Here is a 21074-nt window from a genome sequence, read left to right as displayed (position 1 = left end):
TAAATTTGAGAAGATATTCATATAATTTTAGATATTTATAAAAATATACGCAAAAAAAAATCTTATATTGTACGACATTCTAAGGTGCAGACATTTGGTGTTTTTTTTAAGAGGATGTTGCTATCATAGCAATGATAGATTTTGCTGTTAATGATATTTGTTTATATATCTCGCATGACAAGTCGATTAATATTTAACGCATCAACTCATATTTACTATAAACAGGACATCAAGGCCATGGCCCACAAGAATGGCTCAACCTGACTCTCCATGCGTTATTATAGTAAGTTGTTGCCACGCTGGCAAACAGGAGTTGGCAAGATGTTGGATGGCTAAAAGCTTCCGCTCCATTGCCAGACTGTCTCCTACCTCCTCTCCTCCTTTCCCTCCCCTTCTCTCTCGTCAACAACAAATCCAGAGAGAACGAAGCAGCGATCAGAAAATCCAACAACCCCCAAATGTCTGATCCAGAAGAGTAGGAGAAGGAGAAACAGAGGAAAATTCTATCTAATATTAGCAGTTATCTTCTTTCAAAAATGAGTCTTTTCGGCCTCGGAAACAGGTCCATTTCACCATCCTTCTTCCTTTCTTTCGTACTTTTTAATCTCTTGGAGATTCCAGTCATGTAGGGCTTGACCATGGTGTGCTCTGGGGTTTCTTCCAATTCTTTTAGATTTCTTTTGCAAATTTTGGCGCTTGTATTAAGAGATTTGATGAAATGAAGCCTTTGTAAATGTATAGCAGATCGAGAAGCTGAGTTTCTTATCTGTGAATAAAATGGCGGTGGTTTTGTTTGTGTTGTTAGATTTTTATGCCATTATTTTGATTCCTTCGTAAAAAGTTCATGGATTAATGTATTGGCTTGTGTGAACAGGAACCAGAAGACATTTCGGCCCAAAAAGAATGCTCCATCTGGAAACAAGGTAAGGACTTTTTCTTGACAATTGTGGGATTAAGACTCTCAAGTTTAGAGCTTGCAATCAAGGCCATAGTTTTATAGATTATTGATATTTCAGTACTTCTTAGAATGTTTCTTTCATGGATAATTATGTGATGAGGGCAGAGCTGGCGGGATTTAATAATCTCTATGGATAATCATGGCAGGAATCTACTCGTTTTCTTGTATTATATGAAAATGCTTATCGAAAATGTTGGATTGTAGGTTGTATGTCTATGCTGCGTAATTGTGTCTTGAGTGCAGAATCAGTGGCTTGATGGATTACCTCTTGAATTATTTTATTTATTAGTCAATGTTCATGTCTTAATCAGAAGGCCTAGTCAACTTTTAGTCGCCAATTAACTATGGTTATTTTATCACTGGCCCATATTCTTGTTACTATTTCCTTTTTCTGTCGATTTATATAATCAAGCATTGGAAAATACTGATGTGCTTTGACTGGTCTGTACTTGTACCTAACTGTTAAAAGATCTTATGCATTAATCATTACAATTCCTCATGGACTATACCAAGTGTATCTCAGTGTCAGTACTATTTTGTTACTAGCCTTAGTACAACACATGCAATCAACATTATAACCCTTGTTTTACCTTTTTGTATGTTACTTTCCTATTTTTCTGATTTTTTATTCTGTCAACAAATACCTCCAACATTTTATTATTCCTCTGTTTCCTTTTTTTTCTTTTAAGTTCGGTCGGTACCCTCAAATCTCCATTATGATATACTAACTCATGTTTTCAGCAAATGAACAGCTCCCTAGCGCTGCCCAAAGGCATGAACTTATAATTTGTGAGTTTTTTTTAATATAGTTTGGCTTGTTTTTTAGTTTGGTTCTTTGATTTGTGTTTTTTTGGGCTCGAGATGAATATTCATACGTTGCTTTATTCATCTAGACTCTTTCCAAGCGTAGGGTAATCTTGGAAGATTTCTCCTTGGTTCCTTGAGTGACCAAAAGATGTCTTCCTACTGACCAATTGATCTAAGGTGCCACTATGTGACCTTCTTTAGTCCAAAGTTATTTCGGCCAAGAATTCAGTACCAACTCACAAAATGTTAAATGATAGATTGAGATTAAACCAAGGTTTGCTGAACCAAAGAGGAAGGGGGAGAGGGAGAAGGAGAGAAAGGAAGAAAAGAGAGAGAGAGGGAGGGGGGAGAGGGAGAGGGAGGAAGGGAGGGTGAGAGAGAGGCCGAGAGAGAGAGAGAGAGAGAGAGAGCTCGAACAATCTTCATCATCATCGTCAAGGGGGAGACAGGGAGAGAGGGAGGGAGGGAGAGGGAGAGAGAGGAAGGGAGGGAGAGAGGCTGAGAGAGAGGGGGCTTGAATAGCCCTTGTCATTGTCGCCAGGGGGAGAGAGGGACTTACCTAGCTGGGCGAGGATAGAGGGGATTAGGGTTTCGAAGGGGAAGGGGCAAACAAAGTGAAGTTGAGAGAGACATGCCGAATCTGAGTGAAAGAAGCAAAGCAGAGGGGTGAACAAAGTGATCGGATTGGGCGAGCCTTATATACTGAATCAAAGCCTTGAACTGTGCCAGTAACCAACTGGTTTGGTTCAGTGCGCCCAGAACCAGCTAGTTTGTCATGGTTTGGCTAACCTTGATTTAAACCTTAAAATATCCTCAAGCTTAGATGAAACCTCGCTTGATTTTTATTGTGGTTAAGAACATGTGAGCTACACATTAGCTTCCATTGACTTCTTTTTAACTTGCTCCCTCCAGAGCTTCTGTGTTATGTATTTTTGTTTCCTCTCTTACCTGATACATTCCAATACATTTAATACATGCAATATATATTCAGTGTCCATCAATGTTACTATTTTTCTATACCCCTCCCAAAATGTGATGCTTATTTGCCAGATTTCTAATGTTATATTGAATTGCAATAAAGTCAGTAATATTTTGCTGCTCATGATTTGAATAATTTATAACTAGCCGGATTTCTTACTTTCTGCCTTTGGATCTAGAACTATTGAAAGCCATTCTCCTTCATTATTTTGTATATACCTTTTTGACCATTTGCTCCTAGTTATTCCAAATTTCTTCATTTTCATCATCATTTATAATTTTGGATCTCCATTTTTTTATTCATCATACTTGATATGCTCCCTCTAACATAGTATTCAAACATGCTAGTAAGCTGTCATTTTGAAAAGTGAAAATTTTCATTTAACGGAACAAAGTTTTGACACTTTTTATAGATTCTCCACTCTCCTCTCTCAGTTCTTATTCTATAAGATGTATAGACTAAATTTGAAACATTTTCATTAAATATTGATACCTTTCTATATCTTTCCTTGGTCAACCTTTTTTTGTTGATGTCTCTATGAATATTTTATTTCCTGTGTGTGGCATTCTAGCACATCTTATACTGCACAACAGTACAAAGCATTAACTCAATATGATAACTTTCTCTATTGCACTAAATTTAGCCTCAACAGCATTTTGGGCAAGGTTTGATGTCCTGCTGAAACAGGACAGTGCTATCGTTATAGTACCATTCCAATGGGAAAATAGGACCAGGACACCCTATGAGACATTAGTCCTATATCGAATTGGGACTTCTCACCCATCTCAGCCTAACTAGCTGTTTCAAGGCTTGGCTAGGCTGGTAAACATGCAACCCCACCAGGTCACCTAATTCTGAAAAGAAAAAGAGAGTAGCGGGGACCTAAACTTTCTTTCCTTTTCTTAGTCACAGACATACTGTGGTTAGAGACCAAGAAAAGAAGAAGGAAAGAGAGGGGTGAAGAGACAGAGGAAGTGATGTCTCACAAATATCTGTTGATAATGTGTCAAATATTGTTATACCAATACCTGCCCCATACACCTCATCATTGTCACAAAAAGCACTTAAACATGTTAAAAATTACTATGAATCTATTTAAGATAAAAAAAAACTTTAAATTTTAAAAATATAGAAATGTCCCAGTACCTAGATTAGGACCATCTCAAAAATAGGGATGGTACCATCCCAGTAATGTACTATCCCAATGAAATACTATGGGTATTTAAGCCTTTCTTTGGGGTCTTTATTTTAGTTGTCTATTACTAATGTGTTGCTAGTCATGTCTTGAAGCAATTTATTTTTATATTATTTGTCTATGAATCTGAACATTATTATGAATACTGCCTATGCACCTCTTTCAGTAAAAAAAAATATGAGAGAGAGAGAGAGAGAAAGAAAGAAAGAAAATAAAAGAAAAGAAATAACTGCCTCCACTAAGATTCTTCATGTCAAACACTTGCGATCCATTCTTCACCATCCACACATTACCAAATTCACCAGGATCATAGTTATACTGTTTTGGAAGGTAAGCTGTGTCCAAAAATGGGATGGCATATTTCAGTTTGATGGTTAATTGAAAAATTTTCTAGTGACACAATATGAAACACTTACACATCTCAAGTAAGATCTTTGTCTCTCCTGTCCTTAAAATAATTTTTTTTTGCTTCTGCATATATTTATTTGTGTGAGCTGTTTAGTTTTGTAACATAAGCATTGGAACAAAATTTTAGTTTGATACAGTTCACAATACACTCAACTCTGGGTCACTGAAATCCACAAATTTGCCAAGCATGATTTCTTATACTCATTTTTGGTTATTATCAAACAGGGGGCGCAGCTGAAAAGACACATTGATGCTACATTAGGTAGTGGGAACCTAAGGGAAGCTGTACGATTACCACCTGGGGAGGACCTTAATGAATGGCTTGCTGTCAATAGTATAGCTCTTAACTCTTTGAGTATTTCCATGCAGAACTACTATGGTGGTGATATATAGAATAGGACATTATCATATCTCTATGCTTTCCCTTTATGTCATTTTTTTCCATCATTGACGGCCAACTCAGTCCACCTGAAAAACTTATCCCCTGGATTACTGGATCTTAACATTTGTTATTTTAATTCCGTACTTCATTTTTTCCTCTGCAGCTGTTGACTTCTTCAATCAGGTTAATATTTTGTATGGCACTCTCATAGAATTTTGCACACCAACCAGCTGCCCAACAATGTCAGCAGGAGCAAAGTATTATTCTATCACCACTGGTCAATCCTATTTGGATTTATTTTAATAAATGCATATGAGTGCAATTTCTAATCTATTTCTGTAAGCAAAAATAGTTGAATGAAGCATTGTTTCTCTAGGATATGCTCTAATGGGGGATGAAATTCTACAGGTTTGAGTATAGGTGGGCCGATGGAGTTCAAATTAAAAAGCCTATCGAGGTTTCTGCGCCAAAATATGTAGATTATTTGATGGACTGGATCGAATCACAGCTTGATGATGAAAACATATTTCCGCAAAAACTTGGTACTTATATGTCCATGAGATAGATATAATGCTCAACGATATAATGGTTTGTGCCCCTTGAATTTTATCAGTTCTGACTTAGTGATATCTACTTCAGGGGTGCCATTTCCTCCGAATTTTCATGATGTTGTCAAAACGATATTCAAACGTCTGTTTCGGGTGTATGCTCATATTTATCATTCACATTTTCAAAAAATTGTGAGTCTGAAGGAAGAAGCTCATCTCAATACTTGCTTCAAGCACTTCATTTTATTTATATGGGTAAATATCTATCCTTGATGTAAGCAAGCAGTATTTTATTCTGGTGTTTAGCAGACTATCTAGCTGGCTACTCTTTCCTCTTGCCTTTTTTTACATGACATAACTGACTCTTCCTGAAGATCTTTGTTGCAATTTATCTGCCATATCTTAGATGATTTATGCCCTGCATCTTGGACTAGAACTATAAAATAATATTATCCTGAGTCCTTATCAAGAATAAATTGTTACTGAAGATAAAAATCAGTTATGTCTGTAACTTCATTGCACAATGATTCCATATTATTTTAGTTAGTAGTTGATATTACTGTTTCCTCAGTATTTATTCCCTCTATAAAAATTCATGGTTGCTAGAAGAATGTCAAAGCTTCTTAACATGGCAACAGTTCAGCTCTCAGGTTACAACATGTCCAGCTCCAATTTTTGGTCCATGCAAAGGAAGTGTATGGAAGTGCTTTGTGTTATACAAGTTTTTTTTTTTTTTTTTTTAAATTTCTGGAAAATACAGAAGAGGCTTCGCCATGTGGTTTTGACATGTACAAAAATTCAACAAAATTACACACTTTCTCCTCTAAAGGAGATACTTATAGTGAGATGCCAATATCCAATGTTTGTGAGACTCCATCAAAGATTTGACTGCTAGCTAGTAAATCATTGATTTTCGAGTCCAGATTGCATCGAGATTCTAAATTATCTTCTCGTTATATTTTTCAACATTTTATGCAATAATATGGTTTGAAATAATTAGAAATGTAAGACCCATTTGTTGCATAGGGTGTCACGGGTTTCAAACGAAGAAAATGTCTATCCGTGCATGGGGATAAAGCTGTATACATCTAACCCTCCCAAACCTATAATGGTGGGAGCCTCGCGCATTGGAATGCTCCTCTCTTAGACATATAAGATCCATAATAATTTTAGATATCTCAACCGATGTCCTTCATACCTTGTATTGTAAATATTCTTTTTTTCCCATATCAAGGTGAGTTTCTTCTTGTGGTGGGAGATGTAGATTAGAATTTGCAATGAAGTGTACATCACAATGTCATTTGCAAGACAATTTTTGGTACTGGCAATGATCTTCTGGCCAATTAGGGGTCATTACTTGGTGCAGTGGTAAAAGGCTTGGGCTGACAAGCATGATTCGACTCTTGGGGCAGCCACTTTGTTGAAAAAAAGTCAAAGGTTTGATCTAACACCCGGAACACCCCTCCTAGGGCATAAATTGTTGGGACCATAAGTGGGTTGGCCTTTTTAATGATCTTTCTGGCCAATAGTTGTTAGCTCAGTTGGTTGGCACCCCTCTCTTAAGGGCTTGACATTAGGGGAGGACCAATATTCAAGAGTTGGGATCCTCTCAAGTTCATGGCTGGATCAAATAGATCCAATCTTACCATCAGTGCCATCCATGTATTGCATGATGGCCTGTGATGGGGCAGCGCCGGTTTAATGCATGGGGCAGACTGGAGAGGATCCAAACTGAAGGTTCAAACCTTGGTGGTGGTACATTATCACTGTATTGCTCGAAAAAAAGGAGCAACGATCATTATGCTACATTTCTTAGATAGACCACCTCTATAAAATTAATCAGCTGACATTGGTTGAGATCGATTTTCGCCTGGAAATTAGGATCTGCATCTCTTCATTTTTGCATCACCATTTGTGAGGTAATTACTAAAGGAATAAATGCATCTATGTCACAATCATATTCTTGTGCGTACTTCTTTTATTTATGAAAGGAAGAGAGTTTGCAATGACATCAGAATTTATGCAGAAATAGTTACCATTTGTGTCCCTTCTTTGAAGGAGAACCAATTTAAATTTAGTGGACATACTGGCTAATATCACAAGAAAAGCTTATGATCTTTAGCTTCTCTTGAAAGAAAATGCTTTGTATCCACCAAAACCTCCCTGAAATGGCTGCAACTCATGGATTTTTCTGAACTGCCAAGGACAAAGTTGGCATTTTTGCCCCAAATTAATAACCTTAGTTTTTGGAAAAATGTGGCAGCATTCTTTCTGAAAACAAATGAATGCAGCCAAAGCAGAATGATTGTACTCCTTAAGCTTGTTCAAGCCAAAGTATGAGGCACTTTCTGTACCTGATATGGGGAAGTTACTTAATGTACCCTTATATTTGAGGAACTGATGTCTTTGTTAAAGTATTACACGGTGTAGAGGCCAACTTTCTTAAATTGTGATATAGAAATAAGCTTGCAGAACTTAATGAAAGTGGAAAACCTTCATTCCAGTTGGTACGTATTAAGCTCTTTCTGTAATCAATGCACTGTTTATAGGCAATATTTTTCTCAGCTGACATAACCAAAATAAAGACATAGTTATTACTTGTGAACAAGAGCAAAACTTAGCTTTGGAAATACAGCTTATGATAAGAGATGCGTTGTGAAAGAGGTCAGTGCTGATTTTCTCTGCTTAATCTAGATGTGGTCTGTATCCAAAAATGTTTCTTCTAGCTGCTGGTCTACATTTGCTTTGAAGCAAACTTTAAGGAGAGAAGTTTCAGATTCTTAATCAACAAGCATGTACTTTGGAGCTATGAACTCGTCTCTGTACTTTTATGATTCATTTATAGATCCAGATCCTTTTGAATGCATGTACTATAGGGACCAGTAAAGCCACAAACTGATAGCAATAAGTACTCATGTAAACCTTCGAACCTTAATATGTATGAATTCCTACTAGGGGCTGAGCAATATCTTACTGATTGTTCCATATTTGGGTTTCTAGCTGTGGAATGTAATGTGGCTTAATTACTGTGCTAATTTAAGTTGTGGGTTCTTTCTCATACCCAGATTTGAGATCATATTTTTAATAGTTGTGCAAATGATACCTTTAAAATATGATGGTTATTACATCATACACTCAAACATTTATTGCATGCAGCCATCAATCCAGAATGGCCGATTGTTATGCCATCTCCTTACTCAATGCTAAACTTATCAGATGACAATATTTACATTTTTAGCTGTACCATTCTTTGGCCAAAATCAAGTGTTCCTAATTTGTGATTCATTAAATACTGAAATATATAGCTGGATGCTTCATTCATCTAACTGCTTGTTCTTGATTCATTTGTTTTGCAGGAATTCCGTCTGATCGATGAAGGTGAACTTGCACCTCTTCGTGATCTAATTGAATCTATCATTGTTGCACATTGAAAAAAAAATGACAATCCTGAAAAGTAATTGACAAAAATAACCAATTAAGATCCTGGTCGCTCTTTTTAACAATTAGTGTTTACAGGTGATGATTGTGAAGAAAAACATAGAAAATAAAGGCAATCCTCTTTGATCTTTTTTGATTAATTGAAACAAGACCTTAGAAATGTTGTTTTATTGGTTGTTTTCTTGTTGTTGTGCTCGAATGCACAAGAACGCTGCCTCGATATGGCTGAGTGATCATGCCGGCATTTCTAATAGGGAAGCTCTATTTTAGACATTATTTTCTAACTGTTATTCTAAATTATCTCACCTGCTCCTACATTTTGTACTTCTATGGCAATCATAGGCTGATGGGATGGGTTTCAGGAGCAATGTTAACAGCAGATTCTGAAGCCACAGAGAAATTCCTATGCAAGTATTTGATAGTTTGACATCAGTTTGCATCACTCTTGCATTGTCTTGCCCCCTGATATATTTGACATGTATCTTGCATTAAAAGATGTTGGGATTACTGCCAGTGGCCAATTGGTTCATCGGAATTATTTGGCTTGGCTGGATACTTGCATCCATGCTAAAGTGAAGTCTGTTCTGAAGAAGAGATAATACAACAACAGAATACATCAGTAAAGTTAAACAATTAGCAAATAGTGGGGGAGAATACCAAGGGGGTAATTAGTAGTACAGCTATTGGCTGTTGCTCAAGTGCCTCTGTTCATGCCACGAGATAAAATGGAACTTGTTTCTCATTTGATGGCTGGAAAGCCAAAGACCAAATAAAAAAAAAAAAAAAACAGTCTCGTCTATCTTACATGATCTAAAAATAAAATAAACTGGCTTTTGTTCTAATATCATGAAGATGGCCAAGCCGTAGACATGGATCTTGTTCATGACACTACCACCTGTTGAATGTCAAGTCAGAGTGCGAATCCAGACATGCCTAAGATTGCTACAGATTTTTACCGTTGAGCACAATGACAGCTTTTGTTCCAAAATGCTTTTTGACCTCAAACACATCTTGGAAGGTAAAGAACATAAAATCCCTCAATATTTCCAATTTTATAAGATGTCTCCAAATAGACATAATCCTTCATAGTTAAAACAGATTATTGCATTCCATAATTTTCATTTTTTTTCTTTTTTCAAACTCATAATAAGCAACAGCTGCCCTGCCAACCAATGCAAACTATCCACAAAGTGTAAAAGTTCCTTCAGTTAAAATAAAAAATCATAATAATCAACAATTCTGGAATTAAAAATCCTTTTGTTTTAATGATATAACTAACTAGACCATAAAATGCATTTGCCAAGAGAAGAAATGATTGGGAAGGATAAAGGGAATGCATAACATCAAATTGCATGAATCAACTATATATTTGTGTGGTTAGAAAGTTATCAATTTTCAAAAATTATGCTAATGCTATGCAATGGCAAAATAATCGAGTAATGTAAATACATATCACAAGTGGCAAAATCAAGAAAGAAAATTCTTCTGCAAGAAATTATTATTAGCCGTGTCACATGAATGAATTTTCTCAGGCAGTGCCTTGATGTCAGATCTGTTTCGTTTTACATAAAGGAAATAATTAAAAAACTAAAGAAGTCTTATTACACGACATCACAATTAGAATGAAGCAGGGTGAGAAGAATATCAAAATCTGGAAAGAGAATTGCGGCATGCTCCACAATGTTGCATTCTATCATATCCAAGCAAATTTTTATACTTGTGATCTTGTAGCTGACCGGTCCAAAGTAATCTTGCATGATTTCGTCACTGTACAGGCTCTACAAAGTTCCAAGCTTGTGCCTTTACCAGAAACAGTGTATGCTGAATCAATAATTGTAGTTTCTACCAAGTAGTGAATGTAAGCTTGGCTTTCATCTGATAATAGCCCCAGCAGTTGTTATAAGAATTTCTTCCTCCCCAAAGTCTTTGATGCACCAATGCACATCAATGAAACAAAAAAATGTATAAAATTATTCTTTTATCTGCTGCTCTGCTGTTTTTCACATATACAACCCGGTAGAGGGTTCGCATAGAAACTCTCTTCCAGCTTCGGAATTTCTCCAGGCTCCCTCAAATATGGAGCTCCATTTCGATCTTTGTGCAGTTTCTTCACTTTCGAGCTGAATTTCTTCCAGGAGATCTTTCCTTCATCAAAGTCATCAATCAGTTTCACAAAATTCAACCTGCATAAAGACCACTGTTTTCAGATAATGCAGCCTATTTTATCAACAAAGAAACGAGGGTAACAAGCAGATATAAATAGAGAGGAAACTATTGGATCAATATGATTGAAGAATTCTACAATTATCAGTCCATTAAAGAGTTCAACCAGAGGAACTGACAAATTTCCAGTAATTGAGTAATACAATGACCTTTGTAAATGTAGCAACCTTCTTGAAGATGCTAAACATGCACATCAAGAACACAGCAACTCTACAAAAAGATCAATCCAATAAGGGTTCCAGCATATAGTAATGTAAAGTCTGCTATAAGACACACGACAATGACTCATTTTTATGATAGAAGCAGTTCTATCAGAGTGCGGAAGAATTTGTGTAACCATTTAACTGTTGCTGTTTCATCAATCAGTAATAATTACCACAGTTAAAGGTGTGAACTGAGTTACATATCAGGTGTCATCAAACAATTATCATGACAATTTAAAAATTGATATTTGCAATACTCCAGAGAAGGGTGCAATTCCAAAAGGTGAGAATAGATGAAAATACAAAAAAAAAAAACAAACATGACCATGACACTTCAATATCATATCTACACCAAGTATTTCCATAATTTTCCCAACAAATGAAGCATAATGACATTGCAGAATAACTTTTTTATGCATTATCAATTTCACAGAGCGAAAAAAGGGGGACAAGTTGATGCATCACCTGTCTGGGTTGATGGTTTTTCTGAAGTTCTCGAAGCGCCTGTGCCCCTGCACAGCCTTTGCCATATTTCCATCGTAAGTGTAAACAAAAACATCACTCTGAAGAGCAACAACATAGTCCAAACCAGCAAGCATGTTTTGGTGATTTCTGAAGGGTCCAAGTTCCTCTTCAGTAGAAAGAGTTGAATGGGAGTAAATGTTCGGGAAATCATCTAACAGATACTGCATGCTACCATTTCCATAAGCTTCACCAGCCACCAAGTATATTCTCGTGTTCAATGGGAAGCCTAGTCCTTTAAGTAGAAGGGAAGTTTCTCTGGGTGTCAGAGGGCAGCCACCCAGCTTTCTTCTTTCAATTCCATTGATCTCCTTCTCTTTCCAGTGGCTTACTTCATAACGCATTTGACGAAGCTCCTCCTCTTCTTCAGTTGTCAAATTATAACTACAACCTGTAAATGCCAACATGTCCTTTTCATACCTGCAAAAGGTGAAAAGAGTATGATTCTGTACCAAAAACAAAAGGGTACGATTAAACTATCTACCTTTTCCAACGAGATTATTTGATTCCTAAATGAATGCTAACAATGAAAACTACAGGCATCCAGGCTTATCATGTTTCTGTAGTGATTGCACCACAGAACTTTAAAGTCAGAAATTGTCAGCAAAAAAGAAAAATATAAAACAATGAATACCTTGAAGCAGCATGTTAGGTAAATGATATGGCACTGTCATGTCAACATTTAACAATAGATTTATAAGCATGGAATCAAGGTTCGCAGGACCGATTGTACCGGCGTACCGGTGAGCACCGGCACCGGTACGGTTCCGGTTCGGTACCGGCTTGGAAATTAAAAAAAAAACAAAACAAAACGCGTCCGCGCGCGTCTGGGACGCGCGCGGACGCTTCAAATGCCACAGAGTGGCATTTAATGCCACTCTGTGGCATTTAATGCCCCCACGCGGGCTGCCAGCCCACGTGGGCACGGTGCCCCGCGCGGAGAACCGCGCTCGGGCGCGATTCCCTGCTGGGAATCGCGCGCGGGCGCGTTTCCTACGCGGGGAAACGCGCACAGTCGCGCGCGCCGCTCGCGCGTCCGCGCGCGTTTCCCAATTTAAAAAAAAAAGCGTCCGCGCGCGTTCGCGGACGCGTCAAATGCCACAGAGTGGCATTTAATGCCACTCTGTGGCATTTAATGCCCCCACGCGGGCTGCCAGCCCGCGTGGGCACGGTGCCCCGCGTGCGGAACCGCGCTCGGGCGCGTTTCCCTGCGGGGAATCGCGCGCGGGCGCGGTTCCTACGCGGGGAATCGCGCGCGGGCGCGCGTTCTCCGCTCGCGCGTCCGCGCGCGTTTTTCAAAAAAAAAAAAACAAATGCCACAGAGTGGCTTTAAATGCCACTCTGTGGCATTAAGAGGCCCACGCGGGCTCCAGCCGCGTGGGCGCTCTTCCCCGCGCGTGGGGCGCGCTGCCCCGCGCGCGGGCGCTCTTCCCCGCGCACCCCCGCGCGGGGAAAGTGTGGCTTGGACCGGTGCGAACCGGGCCGGTTCGCACCAGTACCGGCTTGTACCGAGCCGGTTCGCACCGGTCCAGGTACAGAACCAATCGATTCCGACCCAGTTTGGGTCGGAACCGCTTTATACCCCTGTACCAGACCGGTGCCAGTCGGCACCGGTCCGGTACGGGCTGAACCGACCGGTACCGGTCGGTTCAGCAGACCATGCATGGAATTATGTAAACTATAAGTTGTACCACATAAAAATGAAGAAAATGTTCTGGAAACAATCTATTCCACTGAACATTTGTTCCTTAAACGTGACCTTATTGTTGAAGAACATGTTGCCGCACAAGCACATAAGATGAGCATGGATAAGTGGTAGACTGGGAATGGTAGAACTAGGATAAGAGTGATTATATTAAAATAAGTACAAGCAATTTGGGACAAACCGGTAGTGAACCAAATAAGATGGCATCATCTGCGATAATAATCAAAGCAAGCCACTCAACAAGGGATTGATTTTGTTTTGAAGGGTCAAGAAGGAGGGGAAAAAGACTTAACAAGATAACATGGATAGAACCTGTGAGAAACGATTCTGAAAAGCTTGCTTTTGACAATGATGTAGCCCTTAATAGGAAACATTAGCAAAGAAAAGTTTTATGACATTGACCCCAAAAAGTTGGGACTCAGCTTGATGGTTATGATTTTCTACTACAGGTTTCCACAAACCAAATCAGGGTATCATTTTAGCTACTAACTATTTCAAATTATTGAAACAATATTTCCTTCAGAACATAACAGAGCAAGATGCTAGAATTGCTAAATACCTACTGTTTCTAATAAGTGACAACTAAAATATACTTATGGTAGATAACATCTTGGCTCCAAATAAATCATAGCAGATATGGAATTAAGGGCTAGAGGACATTTGAAGTCTATCTTCATTGGAGATGAAAAACGAGTCACTGTTGGAGCTGAAGATCTTAGTTTAAATGCCAACTTGAATTTTAAAACAAAAACTTAGCTGGAAAGTTAAGCTGTAGCAGAATGGATGAAGCAAAATAAATAAATAAATAAATATTTACAAAGATCTCTCTCAGAAATTCAGGGTCTTGAGAGCAAAAATAAAGTAAAACAATGAGCGCCAAAATGTAAGACCTGACCGAGCATATCCCAGGAGACTAACATACACAAGGGGAAGGATACAAAGAGAAAGAGATAGATAGGTAAGGTCAGGTCACTGTAGAAAGTGAAGCGGATTGATGAGTAGGTCTAGTAGAGAATGGAATTGGAGAACAAAATTAAGGCCGACAAGCATTGGTCAGAAACTTTCCAACCTCAGCTAATGCTTATAACGAATGGTCACTAATACCTAAAAACATTAACACCTAAAATAAGGAATGTGTGAAAAAACTGTGCAATATCAGATCCTGAAAGGCAATTGTGAAAGAATTTTCAAGTTTGAAAAACAGGTTCAACTGCAAGAAATTCTGGAAAACTGTTCCTACGTGCTCTCAAGATGTTAGAGGGAAATGAGCAAAGAAACATCTTTGAAAAAGCTGAGAGCCTTCGAGCAAAAAATTAAAAGTGAGGAATGGAAGATCGTCTAAAGATATGCTTTAACTAAAAGCAGCTACTTCAAGAGAAAACTAGGTGAACAGGTTAAATGTCTGGTCAATCAAGAGCAAAGAAAGCGAGATAATAGCTAGAGAGAGAGAGAGAGAGATCAATTTGGGTAATAACAAAGGAAAAACAAATCCAGACTCGACATCCAAGAGTACGTAATAGTGATAATAGAAATGACAACATAAGGCATTTTTCCATAATTGCCAACTCAACACTGAAAGCTTATTCTCAGAATTAATTAAATTGGTGTGTAATTGAAAGAACATTTACAATGCTCAAATGTGTCATTATGCAGTGACTGCATTTCATGATTATATAGATAAACCAACATGAATCAGATAAAAACCAAGAGAATTTGTTCTATATTTCTAGATAAGAATGTTTAGATGTTAAAGATTGTAGTTTAAGATACCCTGAAAAAGAATATAATTTAACCAGAAAGGCAATGAAATGGATCAGGGTTATGCATTTTGGAATGAACTAATGTAAACAGGTCAAGTATTATAATTTTTTTTTTTTTTTTTTTTTGGGGGGGGGGGGGGGGGGGGGGGGGGGGTTGAGGTAGAAAGATTCGCTTGTGCCAAAAGATGACTGGCGAGATAGTTTTGCAGAGTACTGAATTTATAATTATGAATGAGTTTAGAACTTAACAAACTAATCTGCGCAATAAAGGCATTGTGAACAAATTGTGTAAATAGAATAACTTGCTGATCCAAAGTATTTAACTGAATATTAGGAAGAACAAAAGCTTGCACTGAAGAAAAGCCCGGCATAAAGGGTGAGCAACATGGGGACAAAATCAGAACTTAGGGATTTAAGCACAAAAAATTGCAGAGTGAAACTACATCAAGACTTGCCTTAAATGGAGAGCAAGATATGGACTTCCACCTTCACGCAACCTTGAAATTAAGGTTGCCCCTAGTTCCTCTATCGGTGCTGAATATTTCAATGCCCTGTAATTTGCACGGCATCTCAGTTTCTGGATAGAGCCAGGAAGTCCGTTGTTTGCAAGTCGAGAATCCGTATGAGTGAAATATATAGCTTTGTGTTGTTTCAGAAGTGGGAGAATTTCTGCTTTATAATAATTAGCCTGCAGCAGAACAACTGAATTTATCAGGGAGACAGTTCAGTTCAAATAATCAAGAAATGAATAATTCATTTTCTGCTTGATATTCGGTCTTAACCTTAGACCAAGATATTGGAGTCTTCACTAAAGGTTCCATTCCTACATAAGCAGCAGGCAATGTTTCAACTATATGAATATCATCCTTCAGGGTCTCTATGAAATGCTTCCAGTCAAAGAGATCCTTGAAGCCACTGAGATATTAGGCAGGAACACATTATAAGTCTTTCATTTAACAAGCATCTCTGAAACATATAAAAATGACTGGAGCAATTGCAATTTTTCTTTCCAAAATACCTATCATCTGCCCAATAGGAGTTATGGTCAAGCGAAGGAAGAACAAGAGCTGCCTTCAAGATCTTAGCCACAGCTACCATATCGCAGATCTGCATTCCAAAATATGATTCATTAGAGTCCTGTACCATAATATCTCAACAGTAGCCTAGTGGAATCTGTAAAATAGTAAGCAGACCCCGAATCTCATCTGATTCAAACCTCCATTCGCATTGATGAGGATGTAACCATTCGTCTTGGCATCCAACTCTGCAAAACCAGGAGGAAAAACCTCTTTATGAAAGGCATATCATGTTGACTAAAGAATGAAGAGGTAAAAAGTAAACAAGAAAAGAATCTTAGCATTCAGCAGAAAACATGAGAAAGGTAAGAGATAGGCATGGCTTACTTTTGTGAGGACCTGTATGGTCAATGCACTGTGTAAAATTTGCACTGTTTGGCTTGGCCCATATGCCTGAGTACTGTGTGAAAGGATTATTTTTGGTTACCGAGTCAATCAAAGAATTGTTGGTTTTTGAGGAATTAATAATGGACAAAAATAATGACTTGCCTCAACTACAATGTTTTGACTTCCACCCTTGCTTGATGATACGGTCATAAGCATTCTCTCACTATCACTTCTACAACCAGTAAATTGACTGCTAGATAGATCCTAGTAACCATAAGCTAGAGTATAAGTGAGAGCATTTTTAGCAGATTATATCTACTAATTATTCTATTCAATATAAACATTTCAATGTTCTCTAAGCTCCACATAAACAAGGGCGTAAATCTTACAAAAAGTGTTGACAAAGAGAAGTAGTATAAAATTTGCAAATACAACAGAAATAAGATATGAAGAAACAACAGTGTCATACAAGAACTTGGGCAAATTCAACATGCTTCAGTGACAATAATTGGAAGAAGCTGGTAAAAAGCATCATGATACTGGTTCTGTTATCAAACAACTTAGGCCATTCAGCTAAAACGGACAAATGGCCAGAAGAAATTGAAAAGTAACATGATAATATCACGTTTGTCATTGAACAACTCGAGCTTTTAGGCTGCAAGATAAGGCATGGACTCTGAACATTTATAGGTTACCTTTTCTTACCAAAGAATCCAGTTAGCAATTTCATTCAATCCTTAAAATATGGCTGCTGAGGCAGCTGCCAAAGGCTCTCACCTTAATGTTTTGCATCTATGAAGCATGGACATGAATACCATGTACACATAATGTTGATATAGTGAATCTTAAAACGTAGGACATGGCACGGCTAGGATATAGAAATGAAAATATATGTATTTTTTTATTCTATAAATGTCAAAAAATATCTACAAAGCATGTTGAGCTATGAAACAGCATGGTCCATACTTTGTGCAATAGCATTAACTTCCACAAACTCGTCATGTATTCATCATTCAAATCTATATACCCCAACCTATACTCCATAGCCCATACAATAATATGTCAACGCCATAACCTCCAAAACTAACCATTCACTATTAAAATGTTAACATTAATAAAAAATTAAGAAAAATCCCTCTGCCTGATTCTCCAAGGTCAATAAGTATTCTGAGTGGATCCGAAAATTATCAGAAGTGGGTTTTTTTTTATGAAAAATAGGATACTTATTACGAATATCATATATGTATCCTAGAAGCATCTTATGAGTATCAATATCGGGTACCCAGCTGATGTGGACATGGCATTGAATTTGAAGTATATATGCTTAGAAATTTTGCATCATTTTTGAGTATGGAGGATCAGATTAGTTATGAATTATCACCATTGTTGCCAAGTTGGTACTTTCCATTGACTTAATACATCCGATTTGATATGATATGTTTCCTTTTCCAGATTATAACTTATTTTTTAAATCTCTATTAGTATTCTTTTCTCCTTTGCATGTATGTGTTTTGGGCTGCCTTGACAGTTGGGCACTTGTCTGTATAGGCAGCCACTTAGAAGTGCTAAGCAGGCCCTAGCCACCTATTTATCGCCTAGGCCTTCTAAAACATTGATTTCATTCAACCCAAAAAAGACATCTAAGATTTAGGTTTTTGTACCAACCAAAATAAGTTATTTTTCTTGGGGAGGACAAACTTGAGTCTGATCAGACATCTGACCTCAAGCCTCCATGATCATTATTCATGTTCTTACAACCGAACTATGCTTCAGTATTCTTTTTTCATTAAAAAAAAAAAGTTAATTGACCAACCAACATCAAGCATTATTTTATATTTCACTTAAAATTATCAGTCTTGGTTCCTCAAATTCCAAGATAAAAATTCAATATACCGTACATAAGCTTTGATCAAGACGTGGAAAGAGAATCAGAATCCTTTGGATCTGATCCAAGTGCATCAATATCTTCTGGTCAGGAGCCTTCTGTTAAAAGTTTGACTTATAAAACCATATTTACCATGAACTTATAAGTTTCAAAATGGAATTCACCAATTTCAAAGAAATACCATGTTTTCAAGGTCCATGTAAAAGGGTGTCTCGACGCACGCGGCTCCCACGGGGTCAAATACATACAGCCTTACCCTCGTGTGCTGATAGGCTATTTCCATGTTTCGAGCATGTTATTCCTGAGGCCACAACAGACCAACCTTACTGTTGCGCCAAAGCCAGACATCTAATTTCAGTCCACATAATTTTTAATTTTTCACAATGGTAGTTCTTATTTTGGTGGTCGAGACCACTCAGCTTAGGGATACAGAACAATGCATGTTCTAGGATCAAGCTTTGCACCACAAAATTTGAATGATCATTTCTATTAGAATCAAATAGCTTGTACTGAATTTAAATCTAGAAGATCAAGAACATGGACAGTTTCGAACCTTCAGTCCTCAACCACTAGGAATAGAAAAATGATCAAGTCACATGACAGCCAACAAACTCTACATGAAGAACATATGATCAAATGTTTTAAGAAGATACTGCAACCAAACAGTCAAATAATCATAAAGATCATTCAGATTTGCTACATTTTTGTTGCAAGGATCAATATATACCACCAGCACTGATCAAGCCCCGGATCCTGAAGTAGTTTCTTAGAGCATTGCCTATCCCTATTTCCGACAATGAATCCAGTGGCTTGACCTCCAATAATGTTGAGATAATATAATATGAATTCATTTTGCTAGTCATGTAGATTGCCCAAAAAAACTACAAGAATAATACTGAAAGTATCCAACATTAAATGTCTAATCTTGAAAATATTGAACATATATCTAAATATTAATTGAGAACAAAAACAGGATCATGTTTTCCCTTTTTTACTTGTGAACCGGTGGATAATAAAAATGAGAAACGTGATACAAAAAAGAAAAGTAGCACAAAATCAAGAATTTTGCGCCCAAAAATTTCATTATTAGAAGAAAAAGAAGTGGAATCTCATCAAATTGTCAAAAGCTAACGGATCATAGTAGATTCCTCTTCTGCCCAATCCAAACTTATGAGCATCACCTTGCGAACAATAACTAAAAACGGTAGATTGCTTCTAAGAATGAGGCCTAACCTGATAAACTCCACTTTTTTTGATCCCGGGAAGCCCAAGCCAACCCCCAGCGCAGATCTTCACAACCCCAAGCAGAAAGCACACGCTACAGAACGCAAAGAACAGCAGGTTCCCGATCCTCCTCCTCTCCCGGAACCCTAGCTCCGCCACGCCGCCGGGGGGCTTCCTGAAGAGCCCCTTCCCCAGCGTCGGCACGCCCAGCCGGAACCGGGCGCTCTGGTTGTGGTGGAGGTGGCCGCCGCCCTGCCACCTCTCCGCCGCCGCCGGCAGCTCCGCCCCCTCCCCGGCGGCGCTCCCCGGGTTCTCGCCCGGCGACCTGGGGGAGTTGATCTGGAGTTCGATCTCCCCGTTCCCGCCTCGCTTGAAGGAGTGCGCCCTCCGCGTCATCGACCCGGTATACCGCGGGCTGTTGACTCGCTGGTGATGGGCGACACCATCGCCACCGGAGTTGTTATTGCCGCCGTGGTGGTGCTGTTGATATCCCATCACAAAGAGCAAGAGAGAGAGAGAGAGAGAGAGAGAGAGAGAGAGAGATCTACGGTTAGGGTTTCAGTTTGGTTCTTTTAGGAGCGGAGGAATGGAATTCACCATTAATGGAGCTCGCGGAGCTCATCACTGGCAACGGGAGGCAAGGTTTTAAGAAAATTGCTGGGGGTAGGAGGGTCAGAAATGGCCAGAACGGAGCTGATAATTACGTTGCTGCCATCGTAATCCAATATCGCGTTTGGATTCATTCATTACTAGGTGCATGAAGTTGATACCATTGGAAAGATAAAAAAAAAAAAAAAAAATCAATGTGTAACATTCTTACTAACGCAATCTATACTATATACCTTATTAGATACATGTTTTTTTAAAAATATTTGTGCATACCGGCCGGAGTGCCCAATATACGGTTATTTCTGTTCGCATCGAACATTCTTCTGGTAGAGTGGGAGCCTAGTAGAAACTGCTATGCGGGGATGGGCTCGTCGCTTTCTTCCTCCTTTTTCTTTTTTCAGCAAAAAAAAAAAAGAATATTTGTGCATCATATATCTATGTGTGCATATATATATATATATATATATATATATATATATATATATATATATATATATATATATATATATCAGTGGCATGATAATTATTGTTAATAAGAAATTGCTCCAAGCATTATCATCTTGGATCACATCTAGCTGTGTCCAAAAACATGTATTGGAAATTATCTTTTTTGTTCTTTTGGAGTAGGGTGATCCATTCTTTCCATGTTTGTTCAATTGGATCATGAATTATGAATCTATTCCCCAAAATAAGCTATTATATCAGGGATCCTGTCAAAATGAAATGTATCAATTATTTATGATGACTTGCAAAATAAAACTCTTTTCAAGTCTAAAATTAAAGTCCCAAGCACAACTCGTTCGCCTAAGAATTGCAGTTCATTTT

At 38.1% G+C, this 21074-nt stretch overlaps 2 protein-coding genes across 2 annotated transcripts; one reads left to right on the top strand and one right to left on the bottom strand.

Moving 5' to 3' along the window:
• Positions 1–317: 317 nt before the first annotated feature.
• Positions 318–10013, top strand: LOC103704907 (MOB kinase activator-like 1A). The gene is made up of 7 exons (XM_008788413.6): positions 318–562; positions 875–923; positions 4573–4681; positions 4893–4986; positions 5138–5271; positions 5369–5532; positions 8634–10013. Exons 1-7 carry the CDS (start codon positions 537–539, stop codon positions 8706–8708), a joined length of 651 nt encoding a protein of 216 aa, XP_008786635.1. The 5' UTR covers positions 318–536; the 3' UTR covers positions 8709–10013.
• A 163-nt stretch (positions 10014–10176) lies between these two features.
• LOC103704968 (O-fucosyltransferase family protein) lies at positions 10177–20290 on the bottom strand. Its single transcript, XM_026803780.3, has 9 exons — positions 19650–20290; positions 16694–16795; positions 16532–16604; positions 16322–16392; positions 16147–16235; positions 15911–16043; positions 15584–15816; positions 11607–12083; positions 10177–10898 (listed from the first exon to the last, which is right to left on the bottom strand). Exons 1-9 carry the CDS (start codon positions 20133–20135, stop codon positions 10694–10696), a joined length of 1869 nt encoding a protein of 622 aa, XP_026659581.2. The 5' UTR covers positions 20136–20290; the 3' UTR covers positions 10177–10693.
• Between the last annotated feature and the right edge of the window lie 784 nt (positions 20291–21074).

Source organism: Phoenix dactylifera, chromosome 5 (assembly GCF_051530095.1).
Source record: "Phoenix dactylifera cultivar Ajwa chromosome 5, Ajwa_hap1_PhDact_Kaust_v1.1, whole genome shotgun sequence".
Lineage (NCBI taxonomy): Eukaryota > Viridiplantae > Streptophyta > Magnoliopsida > Arecales > Arecaceae > Phoenix > Phoenix dactylifera.
This window is presented reverse-complemented; position numbering and strand designations above follow the sequence as displayed.

Bases quoted from the DNA above. Each gene is read 5' to 3' on its own strand.
- LOC103704907 (XM_008788413.6), top strand. From the start codon at position 537: ATGAGTCTTTTCGGCCTCGGAAACAG. The intron at 563-874 runs GTCCATTTCACC...TTGTGTGAACAG, and splicing joins CTTTTCGGCCTCGGAAACAG to GAACCAGAAGACATTTCGGC. The intron at 5,533-8,633 runs GTAAATATCTAT...TTTGTTTTGCAG, and splicing joins ACTTCATTTTATTTATATGG to GAATTCCGTCTGATCGATGA.
- LOC103704968 (XM_026803780.3), bottom strand. From the start codon at position 20,135: ATGGGATATCAACAGCACCACCACGGCGGCAATAACAACTCCGGTGGC. The intron at 16,236-16,321 runs GTCTGCTTACTA...TTTGGAATGCAG, and splicing joins TGAATCAGATGAGATTCGGG to ATCTGCGATATGGTAGCTGT. The intron at 16,044-16,146 runs GTATTTTGGAAA...CTAATATCTCAG, and splicing joins TCCTATTGGGCAGATGATAG to TGGCTTCAAGGATCTCTTTG.